This window comes from Tachypleus tridentatus, chromosome 4 (assembly GCF_004210375.1).
Source record: "Tachypleus tridentatus isolate NWPU-2018 chromosome 4, ASM421037v1, whole genome shotgun sequence".
NCBI classification, from domain to species: Eukaryota; Metazoa; Arthropoda; class Merostomata; order Xiphosura; family Limulidae; genus Tachypleus; species Tachypleus tridentatus.
In genome coordinates, this window is record NC_134828.1 from 5,840,746 (window position 1) to 5,867,589 (window position 26,844).

The following is a 26,844-nucleotide window of genomic DNA, read 5'->3' on the forward strand; positions in this document are numbered from 1 at the left end:
TGACACATATAAACATCACAAATCTGTAGATATATTCACACAAACATCCTTACATATATAACTATAATATATAACTAACACGAATGTGTAGATATAATAACACACATACCTTGTCATATATAATTATGACCAATTTTTAGATATATTAACGCACACACACACTGACACAAAATCTTCGACACACTGTAGATATATTCACACAAACACCCTGACACATATTTATCACTAATCTATGGATATATTCCAACAAACGTCATGACACATATAACTTTCACCAATCTGTAGATATATTCATGAAACCACCGTAACACATATAACAATCACTAATCTCTATATATATTAACAGAAACATCTTCACGCATATAACGCTCACCAATCTCTAGATATATTCACACAAACATCCTGACACATATAACTATCTCTAATCTGTAGGTATATTCATACAACCACCCTGACATATATAACTATCACCAATTTGTAGATATATTCACAGAAACATCTTCACACATATAACCCTTACCAATCTGTAGATATATTCACACGAACACCCTGACAAATGTAACTATCACCAATCTGTAGATGTATTCCTACAACCACCGTCACACATACAACCATCACCAAGTTGTATATAGATTGACACAAACACCTTCACACACATAACCCTCACGAATCTGTAGATATACTCACACAACATCTTGACAAATATAACTATCATCAATCTGTAGATATATTCCTACAACCACCGTGACACATATAACCATCACCAAGTTGTATATAGATTGACACAAACACCTTCACACATATAACCCTCACGAATCTGTAGATATACTCACACAACATCTTGACACGCATAACTATCTCCAATCTGTAAACATATTCTCAGAAACACCCTGACATATATAACTATCACCAATCTGTAGATATGTTCACAAAAACATCCTCATACATATAACCCTCACAATGTGTAGATATATTCACAGAAACATCTTCACACATATAACCCCAACCAATGTGTAGATATATTCACAAAAACATCCTCATACATATAACTATCGACAATCTTTAGATATATTCACACAAACACCCTAACATATATAACGAATCACCAATCTGTAGATATATATACACAAAAACATCCTCACACATATAATTATCCCCAATCTGCAGATATTTTGATACAATTACCATGACACATATAATTATCCCCAATCTGCAGATATTTTGATACAATTACCATGACACATATAACAATTACGAATGTGTATATATATTTAATAAACTATTTCACACAGAAATGACTAAAACCAATCTGTTAGATATATTGAAACAACACCCTGACACATACAACTATCTCCAATGTGTAGATATAATCACAGATACAAAATGAATAAACAAATATAATCTGTAGATATATTCACACAAACACCCGGTCACATGTAATGATCACCAATCTGTACATGTATTTACAAAAACGTACACATATAAGTATCTCCAAACTTTAGATATATTTACACAAACCCCTACCCATATAATCCTCACCAATCTTAAGATATGATCATACAAACACCCTGTCACACATAACTATGACCAATCTTTAGATATATTCACACACACTCAAACAGTGAAACATATAGCCATCAACAAACTGTAGATATATTCAAACAAACACTGTGACACATTTAAGTATCGCCAATCTGTATATATATTCATACAACCTCCGTGACACATATATTTATCACCAATCTGTAGATATATTCACACAAACACTCTGACTCATATAACTGTCTCCAATGAGTAGATATATTTACATAAACACCCTGACATATATAACCCTCACCAATCTGTATATATATTCACAAAACTATATCACACACAAATGACTATAACCTTCTGTTTCTATATTCACACAAACACCTTCAGACATATAACCATGACATATCACAAATACTCTGACACATATGACTTGACACACATCAGTATCACCAATCTGTAGATACATTCACAAAAATCATCCTGACATATATAACCATCACCAACAAGTAGATATATTCGCGCAAATACCCTGACAGATGTAACTATCATCAATCGATAGATATATTCACAAAACTATCTCACATAGATATACCTATCACCAATGTGTAGATATATTCATACAACCTCCGTGAAACATATAATTATCACCAATCTGTAGATATATTCACACATATACCCATCACCAATAAGTAGATATATTGACACAAATACCCTGACACATATAACTGTCACTAATTTGTAGCATATATATTCACAAAACTATCTCACATAGATATACCTATCACCAATGTGTAGATATATTCATATAACCTCCCTGACAAATATAACTATAGCCAATCTTTATATATGTTCACACAAACACCGTCACACATATAACTATCACCATTATGTATATATATTCACAGAAACACCCTGACATACATAAGTATCGCCATTTGTTACAGCACTCGCTTTCAGTTGTTGCACTATACTTAAGGCGTATACCAAGAAGCATTTCTGGTTGTTATTTTAGTTTGACTATGTTGAAGGCCTGTATGAACAAGCTTACAAAATACCATGTTTTGAGTTTTCCTCGAACTGTGTGAAGCACTTTTAAAGGCTGATAAGGTGAAATTACTGACATGAAACAAAAACGAAACGTTTTTTGGATTGAAATATACATGATGTATGTCATTAAAAGTCTGTATAACCAATGCCGTCACAGTTGTTCTCTGCCTGTTTTGAAAATTTCAAAAGAAATCTTATTTGGTAACGAGAAGTAACTATAATTATCTCAGAGAATTACAGAATTTGCCATATGGTTCGAAAAGATTAAAGAAACAATCCAACAACATCAAAAGTAAGAAACTACATATAATTTATAGCCTCTTCTACCGTAAGTAATTTACTGTGTTCTGTATTGTACAATTGTAAAATAACAATAATGTAATGGTTCTGAATATACCGGTGGTTTACCAGAACGGTTTGGGGCTTATCACCTAAAACTTTGGTATTTGGTATCTGTGTGGGTTTGTGCTTAAGAGCAAACAAATCTGCCTTTCCCCGTAGGTCGGCGGCTTATAAAACTAGAAATGGGGTTTCGAAACACGCAGTGGACATTAGCTAAACAGCATAGCTTTAAGCTTAATATCAACGTTTAAATATGAAAACACATGTAAGTCCCTTTGACACAATCAAATACACTTAGCAATTTGAACTCGTAAGAGCGCTAAAACACATGTAAGTCCCTTTGACACAATCAAATACACTTAGCAATTTGAACTCGTAAGAGCGCTAAAACACATGTAAGCCCCTTTGACACAATCAAATACACTTAGCAATTTGAACTCGTAAGAGCGCTATAAAAGTGGCAGTCAAATCCAATCATTCAGTCAGAGAAGGGTAACTCTAAAACTTACGATGAGTTCTGTTGACAAACTGTGTTTCTCTAGTTTATCGACTCAAAATTAGAGACAGGTATGTAAAGATAGCGTTTTGCTCAGCTTTGCGCAAAAATCCTAAGAAAAGGAAAACAAACGATTGTGAACATAAATAAGTTCCTCTAATGAACTAATTACGTCAACAATCATAAATAAACATAAATAAGTTCCTCTAATGAACTAATTACGTCAACAATCCCGCTATTCGTTTGTAAAAGAGAAGCCCAAGATTTGGGAGTGGGTGGTGATGACTAGCTGCCTTCCTTCTACTCTTAGCCCAGATAGCCCTCGTGTAGATTTGAGCGAATTAAAAAAAAATATCTTCCAAATTCCTCAATCAAAAGACAAAATTGTTAGAAAGAAGTCTGGAGTGTATGTTCGGTTTTACATCCAGGATCAACTTACCTGTTTTGTTGATTAGTCAAATGTTTCAATCCAATGAGTAAGTCATACGATTACACAATACGGTTTGTTGATTAGTCAAATGTTTCAATGCAATGAGTAAGTCATACGATTACACAATACGGTTTGTTGATTAGTCAAATGTTTCAATGCAATGAGTAAGTCATACGATTACACAATACGGTTTGTTGATTAGTCAAATGTTTCAATGCAATGAGTAAGTCATACGATTACACAATACGGTTTGTTGATTAGTCAAATGTTTCAATGCAATGAGTAAGTCATATGATTATACAATACGGTTTGTTGATTAGTCAAATGTTTCAATGCAATGAGTAAGTCATACGATTACACAATACGGTTTGTTGATTAGTCAAATGTTTCAATGCAATGAGTAAGTCATACGATTAGACAATACGGTTTGATGATTAGTCAAATGTTTCAATGCAATGAGTAAGTCATACGATTACACAATACGGTTTGATGATTAGTCAAATGTTTCCATGCAATGAGTAAGTCATACGATTACATAATACGGTGGTCATTAAGTAATTTCACCTTATTTATTTGCAAAATATTTCCCACAAACCATAAGTAATTTCCGAAAAGAAAATAATATTATACCGAATAGAAGTTCGAAGGCTTTCGTGACTTATTTATCATAAATGTGAAAAACAACAACATATCCTTATAACTATATGAACAGCCATTTTGACGTTTCTATATTCAGGTTGCTTTAATTACTATGGTTTGTATTCTTCGTTTCAGCTTGTAAACTGTCGTACGCGAAACTCTCATGACCGTTTCATACAATGTACACTATTATAAATACCATTACTATTGTTTACTCTATTATTATTAAATAATGTTACATTTATATGAGTTTGTTTGTATGGCCGCGTGAAATTCTTTCCAATGGATCAAGATTTAGCGATATAGTACACAATGCCTGCAAGGAAGCTTAGCTTCAATGACGTGTGTTAAAATGATAGAATAAGAAGTATTCAAGTTAAGAGTATAGGAACAACGGTAAATGTTTTGTGGAAAAAGTTTGTTTACATATGTTAACAACACAGAAATGTACACAGAGAACTTAGTTTGAAAAAAGAATCAACCGTTAGCGTGTTGGACTGCAGAGCACGTGACAACGGAAAATGTTTTGTGGAAAAAGTATGTTTATGTATGTTAACAACACTGAAATATACACACAAAACTAAGTTTGAAAAAAGAATCAACTGTTAGCGTGTTGGACTGCAGAGCACGTGACAACGGCAAATGTTTTGTGAAAAAAGTATGTTTATATATGTTAACAACACTGAAATGTACACACAAAACTTAGTTTGAAAAAAGAATCAACTGTTAGCGTGTTGGACGGCAGAGTACATGACAATGGCAAATGTTTTGTGGAAAAAGTATGTTTATATATGTTAACAACACTGAAATATACACACAAAACTTAGTTTGAAAAAAGAATCAACTGTTAGCGTGTTGGACTGCACGTGACAACGGTAAATGTTTTGTGGAAAAAGTATGTTTATATATGTTAACAACACTGAAATGTACACACAAAACTTAGTTTGAAAAAAGAATCAACTGTTAGCGTGTTGGACTGCAGAGCACGTGACAACGGAAAATGTTTTGTGGAAAAAGTATGTTTATATATGTTAACAACACTGAAATGTACACACAAAACTTAGTTTGAAAAAAGAATCAACTGTTAGCGTGTTGGACTGCAGAGCACGTGACAACGGAAAATGTTTTGTGGAAAAAGTATGTTTACATATGTTAACAACACTGAAATGTACACAGAGAACTTAGTTTGACAAAAACAATCAACTGTTAGCGTGTTGGACTGCAGAGCACATGATACTTGATGCTATCGAGGGTACCACAAGTTAGAAAATCTAATAAAGTATTTGTGATGACATTAATGCCGGCCGAGTTCCTTCCCTACAAGTTCAAACTGATAGTTTGAGTAAACTTGTTAGGTTATTCGATTAGTTTACGTCAGTGTATCTTATACACAGTGTTTGTGTTAGTTTACGTCAGTGTATCTTTGTTTGTGTTTTTATATTTCTAGCCTTCAGCTGCTACCGATATTTAGTTGTTGTAACATCCTCCCATGCATATTTCATATTAATGAGCTTCTGCTTACATAAACTAGTAATTCTGTTTACAACACTTTGCATATTTCACATGCAAATTGATTTAAGTTGAAAGATTTCAAGACATAAAGCAATTAATATATCCTGATCGATAACTGGTGTGTTTACATAGGCCACTACCTATAAACAGTTAAAAGTGGCTCAGTGATGGAAAATCTCGTTCATTTTGTCCAACCAAATATATAGTTGTTAACAAATTAGTAGGACTATTTAGGTAAAGAAAACATTGCGTTGATAGATATGTTTTGTGTGTTTCTAATATTCACACATAGCTACATAACCTAATATTGAACTGATAGACTAGAGGGATGGTAGGTAAACAACAGCGCCAGCTACCCACTTTTGAGATAACCAGTGAGATCGGCTTGTACCAGTGAGAAGGGTCTGTTTATTAGAAATAGCCCTGGCACGGCCAAGTGGTTAAGGCACTCGTCTCGTAATCCGAGGGTCGCGAGGTCGAATCCTCGTCAAACCAAACATGTTCTCCCTCTCAGCCGTCAAGGCGTTATAATGTTACGGTCACTACCACTATTTTTGGTAAAAGAGTAGCGCAAGAGTTGAAGGTATGTGGTGATGACTAGCTGCCTTCCCTCTAGTTTTTCACTGCTAATTTAGAGACGGCTAGGCAGATAGCCTTCGCGTAGCTTTGCGCAAAATTCAAACCAAACCAATTGAATAGAAACTGGTATTACTTGTTGAGTGTGATAGGACAAATGCCATATACGTAATGTGCATTGATTATTCATATTACACCAGTGTTTTAAGAACGTTTAAGTAGTATGTGAAGTTTCAGTTTCAGCTTTTTAGATCATGCTAATCATTTGAAACTGATACCATGTGTGTTTTGTAGATAGAAATAAAACCAAAACCGAACTGTAAGAAAGTATCTTGATTTAATTACGGTATAAAATTTACATCCTTTTACATCACAATCCTTGCACTAATAACACTATGTAACAAAATTTTTACTTCTTCTTGTTCCTGGACAGAAAGTGTTATGTTTCAATTGCTTATGTCTAAAGTAAATGGAAAAGACCTATTTTCTCTCCAAACTTTGCTTTTGTGACCTAGGTAATTAAAATTTCAAATGCATCCATTTTCCAGAACATTCCAGGTAGATTCAGTGCTGAGTAGCTGATAGAGAATTTTCTAGAACTTTTCATAATAATATATATACATTGGTACACCACTCACCACTTCAGTTTAGTTCTAGCTACCTAAATGAACACACAGGCCTATCTGATTTTATTAGAGATGGTATCAAGAAGCTGCAAACATACTCCAAACACATTCTGCTATATATGTGGCCAATTTATCATTTTACCTGCAAAAAAACTCTAGAAGGTAAGACAAACAATTTTTGCTTGCTTGAATAGTAAGATTTTATATTATGAAAATTGTAAAATTAAAATTTAAATATTTTTTTAATTTCCAACAGTATAGAGAAAAATATCACATATAAAATATTTTGCATGAACCTCTTAAACATTGTTTGTTTATTTTGAATTAAGCACAAAGCTACACAATGGGCTATCTGTGCTCTGCCCACCACGGGTATTGAAACCCGGATTTTAGTGCGCAAGTCCGCAGACATACCACTGTTCCACTTTTACACATTAGTTGTGGATGAAATAAATTTATTCTTCATAATAACAATTTTATTTTGCTCTTTTGCAGAATGGTAGAGAGGGGAAAAGAGAGCCATGACGTTCTCTGTTCCAAGAATTTGGTGTGAACACACTGACCACTCAAGCAATTGCTACTTCTGCATGATGAACCCTTCTAAACGTCGGGCCGGCAAGAATGTATATGCTATCATATATCCGGACCTTCCATCATCCATCGCCCCAGTGCCACCCTGTACCCATTCCGCCAGAAGAAAGCAGCTATCCTCAGAAGAGAGCAACAAGTCAGAAGAGGAGGTAGATGTTGAAGATCCAGATTACAATTTCAGAGGTGCAGCTGATTAGAGAAACCCATACTACTTCCATAGCCAAAGAGACCTCAATGACTTGATCAAAGATTTTGGACTAATAGAGTCCAATGACGAGCTTTTGACATCTAGACTCAAGGAGTGGGATTTGTTAGATGAAAGTGTGAAAGTCGCAAGTCAGAGGAAGCGTCAACGACATTTTTCTTCACTCATTGGGATGGACTCTGCTTCTGACACAATGTATCCGGTCTGTGCGAGGTAATTTGAATTGTCTGTAACCCGAACGAGTGGTGCGTTTTTATTGATAGCTCATCCATAAGCCTCAAAGCTGTGCTGCTCCGTAACGGGAATAAGTATCCGTGTCTTCATCTGGCTCACTCGATGCATCTAAAGGAGGAATACAACAGCATCAAGACCTTGCTAGAAGCCTTGAAGTATGATAAGTATGACTGGGAGGTTATCGGAAACTTCAAAATGGTGGCATTCCTGATGGGTCTCCGAAGAGGCTTTACCAAGTTTCCCTGTTATCTTTGCCTTTGGGACGGCAAGGACACCGCAGCGCACTACAATACGAAGCACTGGCCACAACGGACCGAGTTCTCCATGGAGAGGCACAATGCTAAGTGTGAGCCACTATTAAACCTCCAGAAGGTGTTGTTCTCACCATTGTACATAAAATTGGGTCTTATGAAACAATTTGTCACAACCCTTGATAAGGAGTCTGCAGCCTTCAAGTACCTTCGAGACTTCTTCCCTAAGCTCTCTAAGGCAAAGGTCAAAGCTAGTGTATTCGTCGGACCACAAATAAAGAAGATCCTAGAGTCCATAGAATTCCCCAAGAAGCTCAATAGGAAGGCAAAAGAGCTTGGGGCAGCTTTGTCGCAGTGGTTCAGGGCTTCTTGGGCAATCACAAGACCGAAAATTATGTGAAACTGGTCGAGGCTTTAGTGAAGAACTACAGCAAAATGGGCTATGTCCCTCAAAGTCCATATCCATGCCGTTCATTTTGATAAATTCAAGGAGAACATGGTAGCATACTTAGAGAAGCAAGGCGAGCGCTTCCACCAAGATACTCTGGATTTTGAATGAGCGTATAACGAAAACATGATGGGAGACTATATATGTGGGGTGACACATGAAAGTGATTTACATGAAAGCCGCAAATCTCGAAAAACTACTTACTTCTAAATATTTTTGTTTAACTTTAGTATAAATACATGTAAATCTTGATTCATATGTTGTTTTATTCAGACCTTGTGTAAATAAAAATGTGAAAATTTGCCCGTTTTTACTTGAAAATAGGTTAATTTCTAAATTTGATTATCCGGATCACAAAAGCAAAGTTTGAAGGGAATAATAGCCATTTTCTGTACGTTTATATCATAAGCAATTAAGAAATAACACATAATATCCAGAAACCAAATTTGTGTTACACAGTGTAATTCTTTTAACAATTTTTGTTCCCTTCCTCGATCCTAAACTTTTCGTAGGGTGTGAGCGATAGTGGAAGGTAGCTTTTAAATTGTCTTCAGACGAACGAAATGCTTCTTTGATGTACTGACGGATTCTCCGCACAGCAAGTAGTTTCACCAAATGTTTATCCAAAACTGTGAAGTGGTTCGTGTTTGGGCTATTAGAAGTTTGTCTGAACACATTTTAAATGTTAGCTCTGACTTTTACCAGTTGCTCTTTTTATCCACGCAATCAACAAACACGATATGTCTTAAGCGTTGTCACTCGACATATTAGTAGAATACTCATTGATAAATTATGTATCTTACTCAAGAACAATAATATTTACACATCATCGGCATGCTGTACTTCGAGACAGTATTGTAATATTTACACATCATCAGTATTCTGTACTTCGAGACAGTATTGTAATATTTACACATCATCAGTATTCTGTACTTCGAGACAGTATTGTAATATTTACAAATAATCGGTATTCTGTACTTCGAGACAGTATTGTAATATTTACACATCATCGGTATGCTGTACTTTGAGACAGTATTGTAATATTTACACATCATCAGTATGCTGTACTTCGAGACAGTATTGTAATATTTACACATCATCGGTATGCTGTACTTCGAGACAGTATTGTAATATTTACACGTCATCAGTATTCTGTACTTTGAGACAGTATTGTAATATTTACACGTCATCAGTATTCTGTACTTTGAGACAGTATTGTAATATTTACACATTATCAGTATGTTGTACTTCGAGACATTATTGTAATATTTGCAACATTATCAGTCTGCTGTACTTCGAAACAGTATTGTAATATTTACATATCATCGGTATTCTGTACTTCGAGACATTATTGTAATATTTAGACATCATCAGTCTGCTGTACTTCGAGACAGTATTGTAATATTTACACATCATCAGTATGCTGTACTTCGAGACAGTATTGTAATATTTACACATCATCGGTATTCTGTACTTCGAGACAGTATTGTAATATTTACACATCATCAGTCTGCTGTACTTCGAGACAGTATTGTAATATTTACACATCATCGGTATGCTGTACTTTGAGACAGTATTGTATTACATAGTGTAATCGGAACATTTTAAAGGTTTTATTATTAACACTTTCCTGGTTAGTTTATCCTGGTATTTGTTATTAATTAACAAAAATGATGAGATGCAAACTTCGCTACGAAAAAGTAGTTTTGCATCAGTGAAGTGTTCAAACCGAACTTTCTCTCATCGAATTCAATTATAATAAGTTATAATCATTCGACATAACTTAATAAGTTTTTAATGTGGACTGCAGTCCAATCATTTGTTACTCAGACGACTTTACTTTTAGTATCGAACAATTTAAAATAGAACTACACATAACTCACTTACCTGCATCGTCGTCTAAGCTGTTAAAGTTATTTCTGACAAGTTTCGAGAAAGCATGTTGACCAGTAAAATAATGAAGATACTTGTTTAAATGAGAATTATTAGAAGCATTTAAAGCAAAAAAGCTCGTTTATTTAAACATGTCAACCTAATGGGTTCTTGGAAAGCGTGTTCTAACTGATTCTGTAACGTGCGAGCGAATAGATTTCAGCTGAAAAATAAAATATATGACCTACCATGTTAATAACGCAGAATAAATTTACGAAAGGTTCCTGTTATATTGGCTAGAACGTGATCATGTGACTCACGACAGAGCTTTCTAAAGCACACGCAGCAGCCTTTGTTATTAAACTACATTCATTCCGTTCGCTACAAAGGAAAGCCGATATAAACAAGCGGAGACCAGAACAAGGAAACTACCGAATGAACTGCTATAACACTACTACTAGTTCCTTTTATATTTCTCTTCTACTACTTTGAGTAGCATAGAATTTCAGCCTTTTATTTTTCAGATCTGGAAATAGGTTCTCAGGGACATTTTATATTTTAAACTTTAAGACATCACGTATAGAGTAGGTTAAATTGACAGTTTTATTGGTTAACGAACATATACGGTTTCTACAGAAGTTTCTTTCAAATACGAACGGTATCGTAAATACGAAGAAAGTGAAGAATGGCTCCATGATAATTAATTAGAAAAGCGATATATCATCAGTGACGTATCCTTAATCTCTGGATAACGGCTTATCTGTTTCTTCTACTGCATATCAGAAACATTAATTAGGTTTTGGAATTGTTTAAAGTGACTGTTTAAATTTTTTTGTTATGAAATTCAAATAATGTGTTTAAGGATTCCTTGAGGGATATGTTATCCAAAAGTACTATTGTTGATGGTTTATAGTTCAAGCTACTTACCTATCAGTTTACTCCAAAGTACTATTGTTGTTAGTTTGTATTCCAAGTTATTTACTTATTGATTTATCCCTACGTTTTACTGCTGTTTGTTTGTAGTTCAAGCTACTTACCTATCAGTTTACTCCAAACTACTATTGTTGTTAGTTTGTATTCCAAGTTATTTACTTATTGATTTAGCCCTACGTTTTACTGCTGTTTGTTTGTAGTTCAAGCTACTTACCTATCAGTTTACTCCAAAGTTCTATTGTTGCTAGTTTGTATTTCAAGCTATTTACTTATTAGTTTATCCCAAAGTACTATTGCTGATGATTTGTAGTTCAAGCTACTTAGCTATCAGTTTATCTCTAAGTACTATTTCTGTTAGTTTTTATTACTAGGTACTTACTTATCAGTTTATCCCTAAGTACTATTTGTGTTAGTTTTTATTACTAGGTACTTACTTATTAGTTTATCCCTAAGTACTGTTTCTGTTAGTTTTTATTACTAGGTACTTACTTATTAGTTTATCCCAAAGTACTATTTGTGTTAGTTTTTATTACTAGGTACTTACTTATTAGTTTATCCCAAAGTACCATTTCTGTTAGTTTTTATTACTAGGTACTTACTTATTAGTTTATCCCCAAGTACTGTTTCTGTCAGTTTTTATTACAAGGTACTTACTTATTAGTTTATCCCTAAGTACTATTTCTGTTAGTTTTTATTAACTTACTTATTAGTTTATCCCAAAGTACTATTTGTGTTAGTTTTTATTAACTTACTTATTAGTTTATCCCAAAGTACGATTTCTGTTAGTTTTTATTACTAGGTACTTACTTATTAGTTTATCCCTAAGTACTATTTCTGTTAGTTTTTATTCCTAGCTACTTACTTATTAGTTTATCCCTAAGTACTATTTCTGTTAGTTGTTATTCCTAGCTATTTATTAATTTATCCCTAAGTACTATTGCTGGTAGTTTGTAGTCGAAGTTACTTACCTATCAGTGTATCCCAAAGTACTGTTGCTGATGGTGTGTTGTAGAAGCTATATAAGCATCAATTGCTATGGTTAGGGTTTGAGATTTATCCACCCCAACTGAAACTGATATACAGAACAAAAGATATACTTAAAGTTAAGCTAATATGGTAGTGGTGTGAAACCATTAGTAATTTGGTCATTATACGTTACGATATTTAATCTATTGCTTATTCTAGTTTTTTTATATTTTATGAGCTATTTAATATTTATCACTCTTAGTATGAGTATTTAGATATTTTTCTTAAAATGTTTTTAATACTGTAATCATATAAACTGTTTGAATTGTTATGTCTGTGTGTAGAGTCCAACGACTGTTAACCTTGATTTGAGAATTTGTTTTTTATTTTGTAGATTATAAGTGTTAGTTATGGTTTATACATAGGTAAATGGATAAAGTTTGATAGAGTAAATACAATTACAGGTAGTTTTTTTTTTTTTTAATCAGTTCACAACATGTGGTTTACTCACTCGCCACTTGGCCTGTTGTGGATTCTACAGGAACACTTCCGGTAAGGCCAATGTTATTATTAATGTAAATTTGAAGTGATCTCAGGACTGGGGTGACCTACTGATTATAGAAATAAATAAATATAGCTTAAGTCGTCAAGTACTTATTTATTATATTTAAATAATTTGTTTATTACATGTGATGGATAACAATTTGCAAATGAACCAAGTCAACTAAAAAACACAAGCTATTTTTAAAACAGTGTTATGTGATGTTTCATTTCGACAGAAGTCTCAACAGAATTTTCTAAACTCACGGTAGAGGACGCTACAGTTTTATTCAAATGCTGTTTAATGCCACATGAAATAATATTAAAGTGGTAAACTTAGGAGATAAATGGTAAATAGAAAGTCAAAGAACATGCAGTCTGCTTAAGATATTTGACGTCACGGGCCTAGGATCTTTTTTGTTAGGATACATAAAAATAGCTTTAAAAATAAATATAGCTGCACGTTCTACTTAACAATGAACATAGGAGTACTAGGGATTTTTCAGAAGGGGGCTGTATAGTTGTTGTCCTAATGAAGGTATAGTTTACATGAATCACCATGTTTTATGCTTCTAATTTTGCCCAAATGAAAACCGAAAATTTGCTAAAATGGCTGTATGTATTGCAAACGGGGAGAGCTAGAGATCCCTCCCCCAACTCGCACGTCTGTGACAATAACTATAGAAGCACTCTTACAAAAGTAATATTTTATAAAAAAATGTTTAGTTACGTAATTTTTAATTAGATTATGTTGGAAAAAATGATTATAATTAATTATATTTATCACAATACATTTGTTAGGCCTTTTATATTGAAACTTTTTTGTTGTCAAAATGCAAATAACTTCTAAAGGACTGAATTAAATTACTGTATTAGAAATATAATAGGTTTAATCAGTTGTTGGGTATTTACATCGTACTACTACTATCTTTGTTGATACTTTACGGATGTAGCGAAAAGTCAACAATGCATGTGTACCATTGTACTCATAAACGCTTCTTCTTAAAAACCCCTAAGCAACCGAATAAAAAATGTTCAACACATCATAGGCTCAATACCAACATCTCATGAGAATTATACTTGATTGTGTTCCCCAGGGGCTCAGCGGTATGTCTGTGGACTTACAACGCTAAAAACTTACAACGGCCTTGCACTTAACTACATTATGGCGATTTCTCTGAATCAATCACTGACCTTGCATTCAATCCCAAAAATACATATTACTTGGAATCAAGATTACTGATTCTGAGAGACACTATGGAAATTGGGCCGTTAGTACAAACTAGAGGGTGTCTGGAAAGGTCTGGAACCACAGATGCTTCAACGAATTTTATAGAATTTGTTCTACATGCTGTCATTGTAATTCGAAACAAATTTGAAGACGGCATGCATTGTCTTCGAACATTGCGAAGAGTCATTGTCAATGGTTCAAACTTTATATGCAAAAACGGCTCGTTTGGGTTGAGAAAATATTTTACATAGAAGAGCGAACAACGTTTCGACCTTCTTCGGTCATCGTCAGGTTCACAAAGAAAGAGGTAACTGACCGGAAGCTGACCACATGTTTGAAAGGGGTTGTGTAACTGTGTGTCGAAATGTAGAGGGCGGTATTAGATGTTTGAATATATAATTTTATTTATAAATAAATATATAAATATTTATATATATAAATATATATATAAATAAATAAATAAATAAATAAATAAATAAATAAATAAATATAATATAAATAAATATATAAATAAATAAATATAATATAAATAAAATTATATATTCAAACATTTAATACCGCCCTCTACATTTCGACACACAGTTACACAACCCCTTTCAAACATGTGGTCAGCTTCCGGTCAGTTACCTCTTTCTTTGTGAACCTGACGATGACAGAAGAAGGTCGAAACGTTGTTCGCTCTTCTATGTAAAATATTTTCTCAACCAAAACGAGCCGTTTCTGCATATAAATTTCTCAACAAGTGGGTTTCTCGACATCACTGAATGGTTCAAACTGCCAGTATCCATAAATACGGCTAGAATCTTTCCAGCACCACTGTGAGTAATGTTGCTGTTTTTCTCTCTCTCTATCACGTGCGTTAATTTCAAGTGGAAACAACTTCCTGCCATACAGCAGGATTAACTAGGTTTTTCGTTATTTGATAACCAATAGTTAGTTACGTAAAGAAAAGCTTCAAATCTCATCTGAATTTCAACTTTTCGAACATTCTGTACTGCAGTTTGATCATCAAGTTGTAAAACGACGACACTCAAGCTTTTTGAGACTCCCAACAATGTCTCGAAGTACAGAATACCGATAATGTGTAAATATTACAATACTGTCTCGAAGTACAGAATACTGATGATGTGTAAATATTACAATACTGTCTCGAAGTACAGAATACCGATAATGTGTAAATATTACAATACTGTCTCGAAGTACAAAATACCGATAATGTGTAAATATTACAATACTGTCTCGAAGTACAGAATACTGATGATGTGTAAATATTACAATACTGTCTCAAAGTTCAGAATACCGATAATGTGTAAATATTACAATACTGTCTCGAAGTACAAAATACCGATAATGTGTAAATATTACAATACTGTCTCGAAGTACAGAATACCGATGATGTGTAAATATTACAATACTGTCTCGAAGTACAGAATACCGATGATTTGTAAATATTACAATACTGTCTCGAAGTACAGAATACCGATAATGTGTAAATATTACAATACTGTCTCGAAGTACAGCATGCCGATGATGTGTAAATATTACAATACTGTCTCGAAGTACAGAATACCGATAATGTGTAAATATTACAATACTGTCTCGAAGTACAAAATACCGATAATGTGTAAATATTACAATACTGTCTCGAAGTACAGAATACTGATGATGTGTAAATATTACAATACTGTCTCGAAGTTCAGAATACCGATAATGTGTAAATATTACAATACTGTCTCGAAGTACAAAATACCGATAATGTGTAAATATTACAATACTGTCTCGAAGTACAGAATACCGATGATGTGTAAATATTACAATACTGTCTCGAAGTACAGAATACCGATGATTTGTAAATATTACAATACTGTCTCGAAGTACAGAATACCGATAATGTGTAAATATTACAATACTGTCTCGAAGTACAGCATGCCGATGATGTGTAAATATTATTGTTCTTGAGTAAGATACATAATTTATCAATGAGTATTCTACTAATATGTCAAGTGACATCGCTTAAGACATATCGTGTTTGTTGATTGCGTGGATAAAAAGAGCTCACACCTGGCATTGTGCCTCGGTGAACTCGGTACGTTGTGGCCAGTGCTTTGTATTGCAGTGCGCTGCGGTGTCCCTGCTGTCCCAAAGGCAAAGATAACAGCCATACTCATCATACTTCAAGGCTTCTAGCAAGGTCTTGATGCTGTTGTATTCCTCCTTAAGATGCATCGAGTGAGCCAGATGAAGACACGGATACTTATTCCCGTTACGGAGCAGCACAGCTTTGAGGCTTATGGATGAGCTATCAATGAAAATCTTACTATTCAAGCAAGCAAAAATTGTTCGTCTTACCTTCTAGAGTTTTTTTGCAGTGCTCGCAGGTAAAATGAGTTTTCCAGGGTTTGTCTTGATTCCCGACAGGCATGCCAAAATATGCCTTGTAGGCTTCACAGATTTTAGCAAATGCTGCCACAGAGTAATTGGCACACACATATCAGAATGCATCTAGGGAATGCTTGCAAAGTTTGAAGAGAAAAATAGGTATTTTCCATTTATTTTAGGGACAAGCAATTGGGAAATAACACTTTATGCCAAGGAACAAGAAAAAGTGAAAAATTTGTTACATAGTGTTATCAAATGTGACGATAGAGTACCCACAATTCAAGAAAAGTTTTAGGTTTGTTGAAGACGAAAGTTTAGTCACCTACAGACAATTAAGACGAAGCCTTGGTTTGTTTTGAATTTCATTAAAGCTACACGAGGGCTATCTGCGCTAGTCGTCCCTAATTAAGCAGTGTAAGACTAGAGGGAAGACAGCTAGTCATTACCACCCACCGCCAACTCTTGGGCTACTCTTTAACCATCAGATATTTGGATTAACAGTCGCATTATAACGCACCCACGCCTGAAATGGCATGTTTGTTGTGTTGGGAATTCGAACCAGTGACACTTAAATGAAGAGTCGAGCGCCATGCCGGAACTCATTTTTATTGAAAAATTATTATTATGCTCAGTGGAACACACTCACCTCCAGATCCATTCAATATTGACTTAGTAATAAAATCGAATTTACTCGAAATGCTTTCGTAGAATTCGCTAAAAGCCAGTCGATTAAACAAACCTCCTGTTGCCAATTGATGCAAAGAAAGAGGCTCACCAATGAGATGGGAAGGACGTTTCACAACTAGAAGGGAATATGAAATATAGTTGAGTTAATCAGGGACAAAGTCAACAATGTTCAAGTTAGAGAAAGTGAAAATGTATCAACCAATAGGAGCATCCAATTCATCACACTGTGAGACTCTAGGCTTTTGGCTTGATCTAGGTAGCGCTTCTAGAAGATAGGTGATTCTAGTCAAACCAGTGCTACTTCGAGCAACGAAAACCGTGTCTTTTTCACTATAACACCGTTGAGAAAGAGATAAAATGATCCAGAAAATGAAATCAGTCAAATAATCGGCCAATAAAGATGTAGAGGAACCAAGTCTACAGGAAAACATAAAACATACTGACTAGATCTTGACAGATCTAAATCTAATGAAACTTTAGAAAACGAACAGAAATATCTGAATTGATAAAATCAGAATCAATAAATGATCAGTGACACAGAGTGATTAAAGTAATAGATGGATTAATAAGAGAAAATGTAACTGCCAATTTGGACATCTAAAGGACCGTACAATATAAGGTAAATAAAACACAAACAAACTATACGTCTTTAGTTACTAGTTCTTGACTTAATTAAACTCTGGAATGATTCAGGACTTAAGTCTAGTAGACGTGTTCGGTTACTACTTCTTGACGTGATGAAACTTTGGTACATGCGTCAGGACTTAACTCTAGTAGACGTGTTTGGTTACTACTTCTTGACGTGATTAAACTTTGGTACATGCATCCGAACTTAACTCTAGTAGACGTGTATGGTTACTAGTTCTTAACTTAATTAAACTCTGGTATTTCTGCAAGGACTTGACTCCCGTAGACGTATATGGTTACGAATGTATCTCAGAACAGCTGGTATGGGTATTAACACTTTTACTATTAAAGCAGAGAACTTCCTTAGGTCATCTTCAGGTTAACAAAGAGAAAGGTTGCAACTTATTGTTGCCGAGAATATGTCTTACGGACGGGAATAAAAATGGATACAGCATTGTAGGGGGCGCTGCAGTTGGGTGTTATTATTTAGTATAGGTATAAAGGCGTTTCTTTATATTGGTTTTAGTTATTGCATAAGTAGGGCTTCTTTGACTTTGCGTTTGTTTATTTTTGTTTCCTTACATAATATCTGGGTGTTTTCTATGGTTATGTTGTGTTTATTTGATTTGCAGTGTTCAAAAATGTGTAAATGTGTTTTTTTTTGTTCTTTGAATCTAGGTTCCATTTTTCGGTTTGTTTTTCTAATACAGAAGTCGTAGCAGTTGTTGCATTGTATTTTACAAACAACATTCGTGTTAATAAAATAAACTCAACATAACCAAAGAAAACACTCAGATACTAAGTAGGGAAACAAATACAAACAAACGCAAAATCAAAGAAGCCTTACTAATATAACAATTAAAACCAAAATAAAACCATTATAAAGGAACACCTTATACTAATTAATAACCTAACATCCAACTACAACGCCCCCTATAATCCCGTAACCGTTTATCCTCTCGTCCCAAAGACATGGGCTCGGCAACGGTCACTTGCAAACTCTTTTTATTAACCTGAAGACGACCTAGGAAGGTCGAAACATTGTTCTCTGCTTTAATAGCAAAAGTGTTAATACCCATACCAGCCGTTCTCAGATACTTTCTTATTTCAAGAGTGTTTCTCGTCATCAAGAGTATAGGGTTACTACTTGATGCAACTAAATTAAAACTGGACGTGAGAGCGACAAATTTCTATACTTAAAATATAAGAGACTCTCTTATTTCTGTACCAAATATATCAGTGTGATGAAATAAGGAAAATCTGACATCTTAGTTTGTAAAACTGAAATTTTATCATTAGGTGAATATGTGTCTTATTTGCCTGAGTATTCCTGTAAATATTCAGTCCTACAAAATCATAAGAATCAAGTAAAGATGCAGATCTTCATTGGATGTTGTTTCTTGTTAATTTAAGAATTTTCGAGCAAAATCACTTAAAAATTTACCTCCCTATAACAGTACAATAACGACTGTAACCATCCGCAACGTTGAACTGGATGGAAGACACTTGGTAATAGTACCCACCGTAACTATCCTTAATGTTGAACAGTATGAAAGGCAACTAGTTTATAATACCAGTTGTTACCATCCTTAATGTTGAATCGTAAGATAGTCATCTAGTTTATAATACCAACCTAATCATCCTTAATGTTGAACTTTAAGAAAGGCAACTAGTTTATAATACGAATCTAATCATCGTTAATATTGAATCGTAAGATAATCATCTAGTTTATAATACCAACCTAATCATCCTTAATGTTGAACTTTAAGAAAGTCAACTGGTTTATAATACTAACTTAAATATTCTTAATGTTGAACTGTAAAATATTTAACTAGTTTATAATACCAACATAACCATCTCTGATGTTCAACTGTAAGAAAGTCAACCAGTTTATAATACCAACCATTACCATCCCTAATGTTCTCCTGTAAGAAAGGCAAATAGTTTATAATATGAACCTAATCATCCTTAATAATGAACTGAAAGAATGGCATATAGTATATAATACCAACGTAACCATACTTAATGTTGAACCGTATAAAAGGCATCTAGTTTATAATACCAATCTAACTAAACTTAATGTTGAGCTGTAAGAAAGGTTGACAGTGCGAATGTAACCATCCCTTAGTTTGAGGCCCGGCATGGCCAAGCGTGTTAAGGCGTGCGATTCGTAATCCGAGGGTCGCGATTTCGCATCCCCGTCGCGCCAAACATGCTTGCCCTTTCAGCCGTGGGGGCGTTATAATGTGACGGTCAATCCCACTATTCGTTGGTAAAAGAGTAGCCCAAGAGTTGGCGGTGGGTGGTGATGACTAGCTGCCTTCCCTCTAGTCTTACACTGCTAAATTAGGGACGGCTAGCACAGATAGCCCTCGAGTAGCTTTGTGCAAAATTCAAAAAACAAACAAACAAACTTAGTTTGAACTGGAAAAAAAAATTAATTGATAGTACTAACCGTAACCATCCATAGTAAGGGACCTTACTAATAGTACACACTGCCAATTTTTGAAGTACTAATAATATGAACGAATAGTGAGATTTGACTGTAGCTCCTGTGATGAGTTCAAAGTCAGAGCACGTTTTTGCTGCAATCGGATGTGATCCGTGAGTATTTGGATTCACAGTCTTTGAAACCTAGCCATTACACCACGCTCAGAAAAAAGAAATATAGAAAGTAGAAGATAGAGACAACCTTGAACATTTATCATAAATAGTCGTTATTTTAAAGAACTGACATGTACATAATATTTATATAGTGTTATGAAGTTGACCGAGTAACTCTTCCAAATACACAGGATGCGTTCGTTATGTAACATCGAATATTGCCTTACATTGGCATAGCGGCATATCTGTTGACGGAAAACGTTTGAAACCGGTTGCGATGCTCATGATAGGTAGAGAACAGATAGCCAAACAAAAACATTGAATATTTTCAAACAACCTCCATATAAAATGTTAATATTTTATGTCAGGGTTTAATACATGTTTTATAATTAAACGGTTTCCATTCTGGCTCTCCAAGTTTTTTTCTATAATTAGTTGTTATAGAAAACATTCTTGTTACTTACAGTTCCTCACAACTGGCGTCAGCAAGTCTCGTGTAATGTTGTTATTAATCATGCATTGTTGTGTATTTCACTATCAATTACGAATAGAGTATTAACATTAAACATTTATTAATTCAGAATATCTAATTAATAATAAGTAAAATTCATGACAATTTATGAGTAATGTATTCACGCACGCAGTTGCTTAGAGTTTAAGCATTTTAACTCACTGAATCACCAGTTTAAATGCGTGTTTTGGCTGATTGTGTTCCTCTTTTGGAATTATGTTCAAAGATACCGATAAACTAAATGAAAGTTGGCACGTCTTACTATGTTTCATTCGGATGCATTTCTTGCCAAAACAGGGGTTCGATTCCCCTAGATGGGCTCACCAGATAGCCCGATGTAGCTTTGCTTTAAGAAAACACACATACTTTTGCCAAAACCACCACCACCAAGAAAAATAAAAAAACACGTTAAAATCTTATATATACATAAGAAATAGCCACAAGTTCCTGTAGCGTAATTTAGACAGTGATATTTTCTCTATTTTTGCTTTCATGACTTTATATTTTATAAAGCGTGCAAAGAATTTACTATTATATATTTATTTTAATATCGATGTTTATTTCTGTTAGGGATCGGCATGGCGAAGTGGCTAGGGTGCTTGATGTTTATTTCAATTAGGGCCCGTCATGGCCAGGTGGTTAGGGTGCTTGATGTTTATTTCAATTAGGGCCCGTCATGGCCAGGTGGTTAGGGTGCTTGATGTTTATTTCAATTAGGGCCCGTCATGGCCAGGTGGTTAGGGTGCTTGATGTTTATTTCAATTAGGGCTCGGCATGGCCAGGTGATTAGGGTGCTTGATGTTTATTTCAATGAGGGCCCGTCATGGCCAGGTGGTTAGGGTGCTTGATGTTTATTTCAATTAGGGCCCCTCATGGCCAGGTGGTTAGGGTGCTTGATGTTTATTTCAATTAGGGCTCGGCATGGCCAGGTGGTTAGGGTGCTTGATGTTTATTTCAATTAGGGCCCGTCACGGCCAGGTGGTTAGGGTGCTTGATGTTTATTTCAATTAGGGCCCGTCACGGCCAGGTGGTTATGGTGCTTGATGTTTATTTCAATTAGGGCTCGGCATAGCCAGGTGGTTAGGGTGCTTGACTCGTATTCTGAGGGTCGTGGGTTATAAACAATCTCACTATTCGTTGATAGAAAGTGTAACCTTAGTTGGCGGTGGGTGGTGATGACTAATGCCTTTCATCTAGTCTGACACTAATAAATTAGTGATGGCCAGCGCAGATAGCCCTTGTGTATCTTTGCGCGAAATTAAAAAATAAATAAACAATTGTTTCATTTAAATATATATATTTAGCGATGTATGTAGCTTATGCAGTTAAATGTTAATTGCAAAATTCCTGTATATTCACTAAATTTGTAGAAGATTCTCGAGTGTAAGAATCAACCATTTGTATATGTATGCAAATACCAGTATACTTTGCCAACTGAAATTTCGAGAATCTCGCCTATCGATTGTAAAACGTAGGAATCGCAACACGCGGAGAGATATTGTTGGTTTACTACAGTTAGTATATCATAAACCTCGGAAGGTTTAACTGTGATTAATGATTATTAATCGGAAAATTACAAATACTTGACCAGAAACTTTTATAGATTTTTAACCGTTTAACTTCAGCAGATTATTATGGGATATTAATGTTTCTACAAAAACGTTAGATAATTTCAGTGGTGAAAAACTACTCGTTAAGTGAACTGTACCGACGCTAACTCAGAATGTGTTCGGTCATCGTGAACCGTCCATAAAATATTAAATTACAGATTACATAAAAGACTTAATATTGTTTGTAACACTTTTGTATATAAATCATTATTTGTAATAAGTACACTGCTAGCCAAAATCTTAAGGCCAATGAACATAAAGAAAAAATATGCATTTTGCGTTGTTAGACTCAACCACTTATTTGAGTAGAGCTTCGAAAGATGAAAATAAGAAAAGATAAAATAAATAAAAAACTTTTTAGCATTTACTTGGGAAAATGTGAAAACTATAAAATTAGCCTAAATACTATCTGGTCAAAAGTTTAAGACCATACTGAAACAAAGCACTAATCGGTAAACACGTAACGAAATTTAGTCATTTGTTTTCAAGCATTAGTGTTGTTAACATCTCCCACTAACATCTCTTGTGTTACAGTGGGTAAAAACATGGCAGATGCTGAAAAGTTTACAAGAGTTTGAACGTGGCAGAATTGTCGAGCTGCAAAAGCAGGGTCTCTCTCAACGTGCCATCGCTGGTGAGATTGGATGTAGTAAAACTGCTGTTCCAAATTTCTTAAAAGACCCTGAGGGGTATGGAACAAGAATTTAAAGTGGTCGGCCCAAGAAAATTTCGCCGGCATTGAGCAGGAGGATTCGACGGCTTGTCCAGCAAGACACCAGCCGATTGTCGAATCAGATTAAGGACCTTACAGACGCAAAATGCAGCTCAAGTACAATAAGACAGCATCTAAGGAAGAAGGGCTTTAAAAACCATAAATGTTTTCAAAGGCCATGCTTCCATTCCACACCACTTTGCTGAGAAGCACCAAATATGGGATGTAGAAAAGTGGATGAAGATTTTGTTCTCTGATGAGAAAAAATTTAACCTTGATGGTCCAGATGGCTTCCAATGTTACTGACATGATAAAGATATCCCACTGGAGACATTTTGTACAGACACAGTGGAGGAGGTTCCAACATGATCTGGGGTGCTTTCTCCTTCCATGGAACATTGGAGCTTCAGGTTATACAGGGCATCAAACAGCAGCTGGCTACATTGGCATGTTGGAGAGAGCATCCTTATTGACTGAAGGCCCTCACTTGTGTGGAAATTGCTGGATCTTTCAGCAGGATAACGCTGCAATCCACAATTCCTGCAGGACAAAGGGCTTTTTCATGATGAATAACGTGATTCTTTTGGCTATCCAGAGTGTTTGCCCAAACTGAACCCCATTGAAAATGTTTGGGGGTGAATGGCAAGGGAAGTCTATAGAAATTGACGTCATTTCCAAGCAGTGCATGATCTTCGTGAAGCCATCTTCACCACTTGGAATAACATTCCAGCCAACCTTCTGCAAACGCTTATATCGACCATGCCAAAGCGAATGTTTGAAGCTACTCACAATGACGGCCGTGCAACTCACTACTGAAACCTCTTGTAGGGCATTTTCTACCCTGTTTAGAATTTCGTTTTGATATGGTCTTAAACTTTTGACTAGCTAGTATTTCGGCTAATTTTATAGTGTTCACACTTTCCCTATTAAATGCTAAAACGTTTTTTATTTTTATTTTCCCTTTTCTTATTTTTATCTTTTGAAGCTCTACTCAAATAAGTGGTTGAGTCTAACAACGCAAAATGCATATTTTTTCTTTATGTTCATTGGCCTTAAGATTTTGGCTAGCAGTGTATGTGTAATAATCATTATTATAAATTGTATTATTGTTTGCATATTAAAATATATTTTTATTAAGTAAAAACTGTGTATATGAATCTTGTTGGTAAATATCGTAAAGTTGAAATATATTGACATTTAATTAATTCCTAAATCAAACTTATAATTTAATTCAATTTTAGGCTATTTCAAATTGTAATTCGTAACATTATAAACTGGAGGCTTGTCCGAGATAAATTATAATGCGTAACAATTGTGTAATTTATTCTTTAGGACCTGTATTAATGTACTAGGCCTGGCATGGCCTAACGCGTTAAGGCGTGCGCTTCGTAATCTGAGGGTCGCGGGTTCGCGCCCGAGTCGCGTCAAACATGTTCGCCCTCCCAGCCGTGGGGGCGTTATAATGTTACAGTCAATCCCACTTTTCGTTGGTAAAAGAGTAGCCCAAGAGTTGGCGGTGGGTGGTGATGACTAGCTGCCTTCCCTCTAGTCTTACACTGCTAAATTAGGGATGGCTAGCACAGATAGCCCTTGAGTAGCTTTGTGCGAAATTCCAAAACAAACAATTAATGTACTTTAGCATTTTTTCGAACATTTTGTTAAATAATATGCATATGTTATATCCATATATATATACACACGAGTATATATATAGTTTGAGTAAATTTTGAATGTAAATTTTCCGTGAAATTTCTAGGAATTTTTATTTGTAGGAGAAGGCATAAGAGTGTGGAGGGAATTATGACTATCTTAAACATTCACTCAAAAATTAACAACTTGGTACCAGATTTCTCAAATGAGGAATCCCATCTTCTTTTCATACCACCCACTGGACATGCCTATGAACCTGTTCTATTTTGGGATTGTCAATCTAAATCACAATGCTAGTTTGAGGAATCTTCATTTGATTATTACTGCTTGCAAAAATCAATGAAATAGCTATTGTGTTTTCAGTGTTTACATTTCGTTTACAGAAAATTAACTTGTTTGTTTTTTTAAAAAATGTTTTAGTGTTAAAACATTAAGATATTCGTGACAAATAGAATATAACTTAACAGGTAAAAATATACATGAATGTGGTCAACATAAGGCCAAAGATTGTGTGTATTTTCGTTTATTTCGACGCTTGGAATCAAACAGTAAGATATGTCAATAGAACCTATAATCTCCTGTCCAACAGAGCAAGGCGTTATTGAACACGTCATTTCACGCGTAGACGCAATTATTCTTTTTGTTACTACATTTAAAAATATCGTATCTGATGAAGTTGATAGACAGGGAGTTTGTAAAACCAGAGGATATTTCTTTCCACGTTTCGTTTTTTCAGTTAAAAATGTACGATGAGTGCCTAATCTCTTCATTTTTCAGCAGTAAATTAATTAGACAATTTAATATCAGCTTGTTAAAAATAGCTGTAAAATATATCTTTAGACTTATAGAACAGTTTTACATCATTAGATTTTCGAAAGTTTGTTTGTTTTGTTATTATGTACAAAGCTACATAAAGAGCTATTTATCCATCACAGGTATTGTAATCCGGTTTCTAGAAGTATACGTCTGTTGATATACCACTGTGCCATTAAGAGGAAGATTCATGAAAAAAATTTTATAGGTCATAGAACAGTTTTATAGATTTAGGCTCATAGAACAGTTTTATAGATTAAGGCTCATAGAACAATTTTATAGATTTAGGATCATAGAACAGTTTTATAGATTTAGGATCACAGAACAGTTTTATAGCTTCAGGCTCATAGATCAGTTTTATAGCTTTAGGCTCATAGAACCGTTTTATAATAAAACTTTGTAGAATGTTCGGCAACTGCCTGTTGTGGAGACACAAATATAGAGGACGACGCTTCGAAAGTCTTCCGCTTTTCGTTTTCAGGTCCTGAGGCCCAAAGGCGGAAGACTTTCGAAACGTCGTCCTCATCCTCTACACTTGTGTCTCCACAAGAGGGAGTGCTCTGCTAGTACAGCGGTAAATCTAGGGATTTACAACCCGAAAGTCAGGGGTTCGATTCCCCTCAGTGGATTCAGCAGATAGCCCTATGTGGCTTTGCTGTAAGAAAAATACACACAGACAAGAGGCAGTTGCCGTCCATTCTACAAAGTTTCATCATGAATTCTCTGCCTAAATGGTCTATCGAAGAAGAGTTTTATAGATTTAGGCTCATACAGCAGTT

The 26,844-nt window shown here is 34.8% G+C and overlaps 1 protein-coding gene across 3 annotated transcripts in view; it reads left to right on the forward strand.

Annotated features, from left to right (window-relative positions):
• The first annotated feature begins 11,184 nt into the window (after positions 1-11,184).
• The window catches only part of LOC143248492 (glycine receptor subunit alpha-1-like), a 48,788-nt gene continuing 33,128 nt past the window's right edge, over positions 11,185-26,844 (forward strand). Inside the window, exons 1-2 of one of the 3 annotated variants that reach the window (XM_076496909.1) lie at positions 11,185-11,598; positions 13,190-13,253. In XM_076496909.1, coding sequence (XP_076353024.1) covers positions 13,198-13,253 — 56 coding nt within the window. In that variant the 5' untranslated portion in view covers positions 11,185-11,598; positions 13,190-13,197. The remainder of the gene's footprint in view (positions 11,599-13,189; positions 13,254-26,844) is intronic. The other 2 variants (XM_076496910.1, XM_076496911.1) reach the window with 2 other exon arrangements.